This window comes from Balaenoptera acutorostrata, chromosome X (genome assembly GCF_949987535.1).
Source record: "Balaenoptera acutorostrata chromosome X, mBalAcu1.1, whole genome shotgun sequence".
In the NCBI taxonomy this organism is placed as follows: Eukaryota; Metazoa; Chordata; class Mammalia; order Artiodactyla; family Balaenopteridae; genus Balaenoptera; species Balaenoptera acutorostrata.
Window position 1 is genome coordinate 90,073,669 of NC_080085.1, and position 11,437 is coordinate 90,085,105.

General features: G+C 39.6%; 1 protein-coding gene across 1 annotated transcript; it reads right to left on the reverse strand.

Moving 5' to 3' along the window:
• Positions 1-266: 266 nt before the first annotated feature.
• On the reverse strand, positions 267-2,012 carry LOC130706289 (melanoma antigen preferentially expressed in tumors-like). Its single transcript, XM_057537675.1, has 2 exons — positions 1,615-2,012; positions 267-780 (listed from the first exon to the last, which is right to left on the reverse strand). The coding sequence occupies exons 1-2, from the start codon at positions 2,010-2,012 to the stop codon at positions 267-269; spliced, it is 912 nt and encodes a 303-aa protein (XP_057393658.1).
• Positions 2,013-11,437: the final 9,425 nt, after the last annotated feature.

Here is an 11,437-nt window from a genome sequence, read left to right on the forward strand (position 1 = left end):
CCAACACTCTGGTTAGTAACCAGAAGACGTAGAGGGCAGTGGCCAAGAGATCCAGAGGACCTTTCAAATTCCTGCATTTCCTTTTAAAAGTTCCTCTTTTATAGAGATCGGTTTACATATCCAGTGTTCCTAACCCCAGTTTCCTAGAACAGTAGAACTTTACATATGTGTCTCTACAAACTTGGGTTTCAGGTGAGAAAAAAAAAAAAACTGAACGCTTTAATGGCCACACATCAGTGTTGAAACACCTCCTTGTACTGTGGACATCACTTTGAACAAGTGGCCCAGGTCATGTCATCCCGCTGTGCCCCGTGCAGCATCGCCTCCAACTGAGCCTGGACTTCAGCAAGTTTCTGTCGGTCCAAACTCTCATGAAAATTCCATTCCTCGTAGCAATGGACAGGGACAGGATAAATCACGTACTTCAGCTTCATCAAGGATGTCAAGTGCTGCAGAAGGCTCTTGAGCACAGGCATCGTAATGGGATTGAAGGCAAAGCTAAGGACACGGAGGTGGGTACAGTGGCTCAGGGCTGGGAGGACGGCAGAGAGAGTAGAATCAGTTATCATACAATTATTTATCTCCAGATGTTGCAGGGTGCTTGAGACCTTCTCCAGCAGAGTCTGGAAGGGCTCATAAACCTCTGAGAAGATCTGGTTGTTACTGAGACTCAATACCCTTAGGTGGGTGGCCTGAGAGCTCTGGGACAGGACAGTGACATCTCTGTTAGAAAGGCTACAGAAAGGTAGATACAGTGTATCCAACTGAGGTGGCACAACTCTAAAGAGAGAAAAAAGTAAGATTATTTCAGAAGAATGAGGGCAATGAGCCCCAAATTACAGGTACCTAAGGCTCTAGAATAAACTACTGTGTTCATGGTTTGCAATAGCTGGTTAACAATGTGGACTTTGGGATCAGACTTCATAGATTTGTGACCCTGAGAAAGTTACTTTACCACTCTGAGGTACAGGGTTTTAATCTTGAAAATGTGCACAGCAGTAATTATTATACAGAAGTGCGGGAAAGATTAAGTGAAGAAATTGCATGCACTTAGTATATACGACATAATCAGTGTTGGATCTGATTCACTAATTTGGCGAGGATGGGTCTGGGAAAGCAGCCAACTGAGGGTTTCCTCTGACTAGTTCCCAGATGACAAGCTCTCAGTTCAGGGTCTAAGCCTTGGGGAAAATACAGGAGCAAAATTATCTGGCAGTGTTAACTATTGGGGCCCATCCATGGGCATGTGCATTAGTCCTATAGCTTAATGTTTCTCCATCTGAATGCCTCCCCTTCCTCTCTAGAGAGCTGTAAAGTCCAATAGGAGAAGGACTGAGTCTTTTTCACCAATATATTTACAGACTTATTATAGTGTCTGCCCACGGCCACTGAATGAATGAATGAATGAATGAGCACAGCTTCCTTTTCTAACCTCATCTGCTGCTCACCATAAGGTAGCCCTCTCTCCCCCGGCTAGGTTCAAACTCCCAGCAGTGCCTATGCTGAGGCAAAAGGAGAAATGGGCTACAAGGAGCTTAGGAAGATCCAAGCATGGTCTCTTCTGTCTTAACAATGAGGTGTTCAGGGAACCCAGGTTCTTCCCCACCCCCTCACCTGAGCAGTGTGTGCAGTTGATCTGTGAGGCAGAAGAAAGTCAAGCTGAGCTCCTGGAGATTGTCCAGCTGCCCAAGCCAGAGGAGAAAAGATCTGAAGTTCCTTCTCTTATAAGATTTAAAGGGGATGTTACACAGAGTCAGGCTGTTCAGGTGGATCACCCGAGCCAAAAGGGTGACGACTTCTCTCAGATTAGCCTGATCCATTTCCAGGTGCTCAATGCACCCCAGATCCAGAAACTGCAGGATACTTTTGAGGGCAGACATTCTATGGATTCGCAAACCTCTGCAGCAGAGGTGCAAGGACCCAAAGTTCTGCTGAACTTTACTACAAAGCAAAGAGAGGAATTGCTCTGTTCTCACGGTACTATTGAGGGAAATATCCACTAGTAATTCCATGGGTTCCTGAGCTGAATGAGGCTCAGACCCGGAATTACCAATCCCGAGGCACCTGACACTATGCTGAGCGTCTTCTATATTAAAGATAGAGCGCTGAGAGTAAATGCATGACTGAAAACAGAAAGGGAATGCGGTCCCAATCTCAGAGCATATTGTCTCACAGTCCAGGTCAGGCCTTAAATCTAGGATCCTCAGTTTGGGCCCCCTGTAAGGAAAGGAAGAGACAGAACACATGAGAGATAGCTGATTTTAATATAACCCAGCAAGATCAATGATGAGAAGCAGGGACAGAACACTTTAACCCTGGTTTTCACTTCACTGCCATTCACCAAGAAGTTCTTTCCACACAAATGCAGCGTCTTTCATCCTTTCCCCACCCCCTCCTTCACCTCCGGGCTTTCCCTGTCTCAATGCCCATATTCCACTTCTGTGTAATCGCACTCAGATCCATTCATAGTGTCCTCAAACACCTCTGTTCTATAATCAACTCTATAAGGCAATAGAGTCCCGAAGGTGACCCCAAGTGCTGACCGACAGCTCTGCAAAGACTGCAGTATTCACCATTGGCTACTGTTGGGAGACGGTTAGGTATCCCCCTGCCCCAGGCTACAGCATACCCTCCTGCTGACTCCCTGTGTCTCTACTGGTCATAGTCTTACCAAGAGGAAGAGTTCTGGGCAGGGAGGATCTGCAGACCATCAATCATGGCTTCCAAGATGTCATAGGATGACTCTCGTGTGTTCAATGACCCAATATGGAGACAGCGAAAAGGCCAAACCTGCACCATTGCCTTTAGCACCGTCTTATGCCCACCCAAGAAGGCAGCATTGAACAATGGAACAAAGAGGTCTCTTGGGATTTCGTCCAGGGCATGGATAGCTGCAGGCTCATTATTCAGCAGACTCTTTGCAGCAAGCTCTAGGAGTGTGACTGTGGTCTTTTGGTCCATCTTCAAAAACCTGCTTCAGAGTAGAGAGTATTTAGAAATCCTGAGAAGATATCTAGAGTCACTTGTTTGCTTCCAGGGTTAGCTATGGACAAAATACTTATTGAATAAGTATGTGGTGAATCATAGGGTCAACTCAAGTGACCTCTACTATAGGACTAGAATGAAAATGGACTTGTGTGTATATTTAATTATATATGTGTACACACACGTGTGCGTGCACACACACACACACACACACACACACTTGAGATAAAATGCCATTAGAAATCAGAGGTCAGTTAGCAGAAGACAATGCTGACCACCTAGCTGCCTTCCTCAAATTATTTCCTCCTGAGGAGCTTCAAGATGGCAGAAGAGTAAGACGCGGAGATCACCTTCCTCCCCACAAATACATCAGAAATACATCTACATGTGGAACAACTCCTACAGAACACCTACTGAACACTGGCAGAAGACCTCAGACCTCCCAATAGGCAAGAAACTCCCCAAGGACCTGGGTAGGGTAAAAGAAAAAAGAAAAAACAGAGACAAAAGAATAGGGACGGGACCTGCACCAGTGGGAGGGAGCTGTGAAGGAGGAAAGGTTTCCACACACTAGGAAGCCCCTTCGTGGGCGGAGACTGCAGGTGGCGAAGAGGGGAGCCTCGGAGCCACGGAGGAGAGTGCAGCAACAGGGGTGCGGAGGGCAAAGCGGGGAGATTCCCACACGAAGGATCTGTGCCGACCAGCACTCACCAGCCCGAGAGGCTTGTCTGCTCACCCGCCGGGATGGGTGGGGGCTGGGAGCTGAGGCTCAGGCTTCGGAGGTCGGATCCCAGGGAGAGGACTGGGGTTCGATGCGTGAACACAGCCTGAAGGGGGCTAGTGCACCACGGCTAGCCGGGAGGGAGTCCGGGAAAAAGTCTGGAGCTGCCGAAGAGACAAGAGACTTTCTTGCCTCTTTGTTTCCTGGTGCGCGAGGAGAGGGGATTAAGAGCGCTGCTTAAAGGAGCTCCAGAGAAGGGCGCGAGGAAATAGTTAATCAAGTCCAGGAAGCACAGAGAGTCCCATACAGGATAAATCCAAGGAGAAACACGCCAAGACACATACTAATCAAACTATCAAAGATTAAACACAAAGAACAAATATTAAAAGCCGCAAGGGAAAAACAACAAGTAACACATAAGGGAATCCCCATAAGGGCAACAGCTGATCTTCCAGCAGAAACTCTGCAAGCCAGAAGGGAGTGGAAGGACATATTTAAAGTGATGAAAGAGAAAAACCTACAACCAAGATTACTCTACCCAGCAAGGATCACATTCAGATTTGATGGAGAAATTAAAAGCTTTACAGACAAGCAAAAGCTAAGAGAATTCACCACCACCAAACCAGCTTTACAACAAACGCGAAAGGAACTTCTCTCGGCAAGAAACACAAGAGAAGGAAAAGACCTACACTAAAAAAACCCAAAGCAATTAGCAAAATGATAACAGGAACATACATATCGATAATTACCTTAAATGTAAATGGATTAAATGCTCCAACCAAAAGACATAGATTGGCTGAATGGATACAAACACAAGACCTATATATATGCTGTCTACAAGAGACCCACTTCAGACCTAGGGACACATACAGACTGAAAGTGAGGGGATGGAAAAAGATATTCCATGCAAATGGAAATCGAAAGAAAGCTGGAGTAGCAATTCTCATATCAGACAAAATAGACTTTAAAACAAAGACTATTACAAGAGACAAAGAAGGACACTACATAATGATCAAGGGATCAATCCAAGAAGAAGATATAACAATTGTAAATATTTACGCACCCAACATAGGAGCACCTCACTACATAAGGCAAATACTAACAGCCATAAAAGGGGAAATCAACAGTAACACAATCATAGTAGGGGACTTTAACACCCCTTTCACCAATGGACAGATCATCCAAAATGAAAGTAAATAAGGAAACACAAGCTTTAAATGATGCATGAAATAAGATGGACTTAATTGATATTTATAGGACATTCCACCCAAAAACAACAGAATACACATTCTTCTCAAGTGCTCATGCAACATTCTCCAGGATAGATCATATCTTGTGTCACAAATCATGCCTTGGTAAATTTAAGAAAATTAAAATCGTATCAAGTATCTTTTCCCACCACAACGCTATGAGACTAGACATCAATTACAGGAAAAACTCTGTAAGAAATACAAACACATGGAGGCTAAACAATACACTACGAAATAACCAGGAGATCACTGAAGAAATCAAAGAGGAAATCAAAAAATACCTACAAACAAATGAAAATGAAAACACGACGACCCCAAACCTATGGGATGCAGCAAAAGCAGTTCTACGAGGGAAACTTACAGTAATACAATCCTACCTCAAGAAACAAGAACCATCTCAAATAAACAACCTAACCTTACACACAAAGCAATTAGAAAATGAGGAACAAAAAGACCCCACACTTAGCAGAAGGAAAGAAATCAGAAAGGTCAGATCAGAAATAAGTGAAAAAGAGATGAAGGAAACAATAGCAAAGATCAATAAAACTAAAAGCTGGTTCTTTGAGAAGATAAAGAAAATTGATAAACCATTAGCCAGACTCATCAAGAAAAAAAGGGAGAAGACTCAAGTCAATAGAATTAGAAATGAAAAAGGAGAAGTAACAACTGACACTGCAGAAATACAAAGGATCATGAGAGATTACTACAAGCAACTCTATGCCAATAAAATGGACAAGCTGGAAGAATTGGACAAATTCTTAGAAAAGCACAACCTTCCGAGACTGAACCAGGAACAAATAGAAAATATGAACAGACCAATCACAGGCACTGAAATTGAAGCTGTGATTAAAAGTCTTCCAACAAACTAAAGCCCAGGACCAGATGGCTTCACAGGTGAATTCTATAAAACATTTAGAGAAGAGCTAACACCTATCCTTCTCAAACTCTTCCAAAATATAGCAGCGGGAAGAACACTCCCACACTCATTCTACGAGGCCACCATCACTCTGATAGCAAAACCAGACAAAGATGTCACAAAGGAAGAAAACTACAGGCCAATATCACTGATAAACACAGATGCAAAAATCCTCAACAAAATCCTAGCAAACAGATTCCAACAGCACATTAAAAGGATCATACATTATGACCAAGTGGCGTTTATCCCAGGAGTGCAAGGATGCTTCAGTATACGCAAATCAATCAACGTGATGCACCATATTAAAAAACTGAAGGAGAAAACCCATATGATCATCTCAATAGATGCAGAGAAAGCTTTCGACAAACTTCAACACCCATTTATGATAAAAACCCTCCAGAAAGTAGGCATAGAAGGAATCTTCCTCAACATAATAAAGGCCATGTATGAGAAACCCACAGCCAACGTCGTCCTCAATGATGCAAAACTGAAACCATTTCCACTAAGATCGGGAAGAAGACAAGGTTGCCCACTCTCACCACTATTATTCAACATAGTTTTGGAAGTTTTAGCCACAGCAATCAGAGAAGAAAAAGAAATAAAAGGAATCCAAATTGGAAAAGAAGAAGTAGAGCTGTCACTGTTTGCAGATGACATGATACTATACATAGAGTATCCTAAACATGCTACCAGGAAACTACTAGAGCTAATCAATGAATTTGATAAAGTAGCAGGATACAGAATGTATGCACAGAAATTTCTTGCATTCCTATACGCTAATGATGAAAAGTCTGAAAGAGAAATTAAGGAGATACTCCCATTTACCATTGCCACAAAAAGAATAAAATATCTAGAAATAAACCTGCCTAAGGAGACAAAAGACCTGTATGCAGAAAATTATAAGACACTGATGAAAGAAACTAAAGATGATACAAATAGATGGAGAGATATACCATGTTCTTGGAATGGAAGAACCAACATTGTGAAAATGAGTCTACTACCTAAAGCAATCTACAGATTCAATGCAATCCCTATCAAACTACCACTGGCATTTTTCACAGAACTAGAACAAAAAATTTCACAATTTGTATGGAAACACAAAAGACCCCGAATAGCCAAAGCAATCTTGAGAAAGAAACACAGAGCTGGAGGAATCAGGCTCCCGGACTTCAGTCTATACTACAAAGCTACAGGAATCAAGGCAGTATGGTACTGGCACAAAACCAGAAATATAGCTCAATGGAACAGGATAGAAAGCCCAGAGATAAACTCACGCACCTATGGTCACCTAATCTATGACAAAGGCGGCAAGAATATACAGTGGGGAAAAGACAGTGTCTTCAATAAATGGTGCTGGGAACACTGGACAGCAACATGTAAAAGAATGAAATTAGAACACTCCCTAACACCATACACAAAAATAAACTCAAAATGGATTAAAGGCCTAAATGTAAGGCCAGACACCATCAAACTCTTACAGGAAAACATAGGCAGAACACTCTATGACATAAATCACAGCAAGATCCTTTCTGACCCACCTCCTAGAGAAATGGAAATCAAAACAAAAATAAACAAATGGGACCTAATGAAACTTAAAAGCTTTTGCACAGCAAAGGAAAGCATAAACAAGACGAAAAGACAACTCTCAGAATGCGAGGAAATATTTGCAAATGAAGCAACTGACAAAGGATGAATCTCCAGAGCATACAAGCAGCTCATGCAGCTCAATATCAAAAAAAACAAACAACCCAATCCAAAAATGGGCAGAAGACCTAAATAGACATTTCTCCAAAGGAGATATACAGATTGCCAACAAACACTTGAAAGAATGCTCAACATCTTTAATCATTAGAGAAATGCAAATCAAAACTACAGTGAGATATCATCTCACACCGGTCAGAATGGCCATCATCAAAAACTCTACAAACAATAAAACACATATCACATTATTAAACTAGGAATCTTGTTGAAAAACCAATATCACACAGATGAACAGAATGAAGGGAATTCCATACAAAACTTTGTAAAAAAAAAAAAAAAAAAGATAAGGAAACAAAAGTGCACACATATTAAACAACCATGAAGGAGAAAAAGACTGGAAGTCAACACTCCAAACAAAATTAATTATACTCAAGCAAGCATTGGAGGATATGAAACCCACCTTAAATAGAATATTTTAAAAAATCAAAAGACAGAGATTGACTAAAAAGAAAGGCTGAAGCAAAGATTTTATAACCAACTGGGGTGTCCTTTAAATATCACAGCCTACAGAAAAAGCTTTTCAACTTGTAGAAACTTAGGAAATTCTGCACCCCTCAGCCCTTCCTAAGGAAGCTACTAGAGCAGGGGTCTGCAAGCTGGCCCACTGAGCCAAATCCAGCCCACTGCTTGATTTTGTAAATAAAGTTTTATTGGAACAAAGCCATGATCAATCATTTATGTATTGTCTATGAATGCTTTTGCACTCCAGTAGCAGAGTAGAGTGACAGCGACACTGTGACCCAGGAACTTACAATATTTCCTATACTTCTCTTTACAGAATGTTTGCCAAGTAATCTAAAAGAGGAACTGGGATTGTGATCCCACTGCGATGAGAAGGAAAACTTCACCAAAATACCTAATGGTGAGTATTTTACATACAATAATAAAATCAAGGTGGAGGAAAGGGGAGAAGACTAATGTACACAAGTTTTATGCTGTGAAAAAAAGACACGGAAACTGTGCAACTAAAAATGAGAGAAGGGAGAGAAGTAGAAGAAAATAGAACAAACTTTTTATCATAATGCACTAGGTGAGTGTTAAAAGATACTGGAGGAAAAAATGCATAGACCAGAGAGTAAAGTGTTAAGAAAACAGGTGGTTCAGGATGATTTTAAGAAAGCATTAAACGGGACCAAAAACATGTCTTAATGATAAAAGCCAAAACTCACAATGAAGATATAAGCCTTAGGAATATTTATGCACCAATAACAAACAAACACCTTTATAAAGCAAAAATGCAAGAAGACGTAGATAAAATAATAATAATAACAACAGGAAACAGAAACAGTAGGAGATTTAATACACCAAACTCAGTCTAAGGCTGATCAAGTCATATAAAAAAAAGAGAAAGCTAATCAATAATGTGATAGAGGGAATATATTCTTGTCAAAAATGCATCATAATTATCTCACAGAGTTGAGATAATTAATTTCTATAAAGTAGAAATAGTACAAACAATCCTCTCTAACCCCAATGCAATAAAAGTTAGTAACAAAAATTGAAAACAGAAAGGCCTTTCCACCTGAAAAAAATTTGTAAAGCTTCTCTTAAAAAATGTTGAATATAAGAGGAGATGCAAACTCAAGTTGCAAAGAAATTTTTTAAAAGAATGACTATGAAATACTACATATCGGCATCTATGGGATACATTTAGAGCGGTGATCTGAGGCAAGTTCACACAGTACACACTTTTATGAGTAAAAATGGAAGAATGAAGATAAATGAATTAAAGTATGGCCTCAAAAAATGAAACAAACAAACAAAAAAACTAGGAAAAAAAGAACAACTAAAGAAAGCAAAACATAAAAGCAGAAATGAATGAGATACAAAATAGAAAAACGAAATCTTGCTTTTCAAAACGGACAAACCCCTAGCTGGCTTGATGAAGGAAGAAAGGGAGAGATCACACATAGACAAAATAATAAATGACAAAGGAGAAATAATCACTGAAACAGAAAATAGAAGAGATTACTTTGCCAACCTCTATGCAAATAAACTTGAAAATCTATGTGAAATAGGTAACTTCCTAGATAAATACAGATTACCAAAACTCTGATTCTAGTGTTAGAAAGCTTAAATTAGGCAATTTTCATAGAAGAAATAAAGTTATTACAGCAATACCCCCAAGAAGCACCTTGCTCAGATGGTTTTACAGGTGAATTCTAGTAAACCATCAAAGAACAAATAGTACCAAAGCTCTATGAGTTATGTGAGAACATTAGAAAGGAAGGAAACTTCCCTAACTTCTTTTATGAAGCCAGTAGGATGCTAACAGGTAAAACGTAGATACCAAAATACTAAATAGAAAATTAGCAAACATCCAACAATACATTTAGAAACTAATATACTGTCATCAAGTGCAATTTACTCCATTAATACAAGGCTGGTTCTATATTAGGAATTCCATTGATATCATTCACCATGGTAATATAATTAAGGACAAATATCATATGATTAAAACCACAGATGCCAAACAAATCTTTGGGAAACTTCAACACCCATTCATGTTAAGAAAAGAAAAACCTCAAGGAATGGGAAAGAGGGATGCATTCCTAACATGATAAAAGATATATAATTAATTCCTCATGCAAGTATTTTATTTAGTGGGGGACTACCAGAGGTTTTCCAATAAGGTCAGGAACAAGAAAAGTATGCCCATTATATCATTCCTGTTCAATCTTCAACTACGAGCATTAGTCAGTTGACTAGAGAAATCAATTAGATTTATGAGAATGAATAACAAGAAGGAAAGCCACCTCTGTGTGCAGATGATATTACCGTACACCTGAAAAGCCCTATAGAAACAATGACAGATTAAGTAAAACAATCAGAGAAATCAGCAAGGTAGTAGGATATAAAGTTACATACAAAAGTCAGTGGTCTTTGTGTACACACACACACACAGCTGGAGGACACTTTAGTAGAGAAAATTCCATATACAGTAGCAAAAACAAAGCTTAAATGCATAGAAATAAACTTAATGAGACCATCTACGCAAGGAAAATTTTTAGACACTCCTGAACGACATAGAAGGAAACTTGAATAAGCACAAAGACATTGGTCAATGTTCTTGGATAGAATAACTCAACATTAAAAAGATGTCGGTTCTCCCCTAAACTAATGTATAAATTTAATATAATCTCAAAAATACCAGCAAACGTTTTTATGGAGTTAGATCCATGGATAATAAAATTAATATTTTTTTTTAAATCATGCAAGAATAGCCAGGATATAAGTGAAAAAGAAAACCTATAAGTGGGGAGTAATGATACCAGACATTAAAGCACGCTATAAAGCCTCGGTAATTATAACACTGTGGTACTGGTACATGAATAGACAAATAGTCCAGTGAAATAGAATAGGAAACCCAGAAAAACAACAATAACATATGGAAATTTCAGTATATGATGAAAGGGCATTTAAAACCACTGAGGCAAAGATGGACGTTCAATAAATGATGCTGGAACAACTGAGACATTTGGGAAAAGAATCAATGTAGATCCATATCACACACCATACACAAAAATAAACTGTAAACGGGTTAGGAATCTAAACAAATGAAACCATAACAAAATCTTTAAGAAAATATGGCAGGACTCTGCTTTAACCTCAGCGTAGGGAAAGGCTTTCTAACTGTGACTCAAATTTCCAGAGGCAATGAAAGAAAACAATGATCTATGTGACTACAAAGGATTTTTTTTAACGTACGGCAAACACATCATAACTAAGTCAAAAGGCAATTGACAAACTGAGATAAAGTATTTGCAGCATGCCTCACGGACAAATGAATAGTAGTCCAAGTAT

Bases quoted from the DNA above. Each gene is read 5' to 3' on its own strand.
- LOC130706289 (XM_057537675.1), bottom strand. From the start codon at position 2,012: ATGGAATTACTAGTGGATATTTCCCTCAATAGTACCGTGAGAACAGAG. The intron at 781-1,614 runs GTGAGGGGGTGG...TTCTCTCTTTAG, and splicing joins CAACTGCACACACTGCTCAG to AGTTGTGCCACCTCAGTTGG.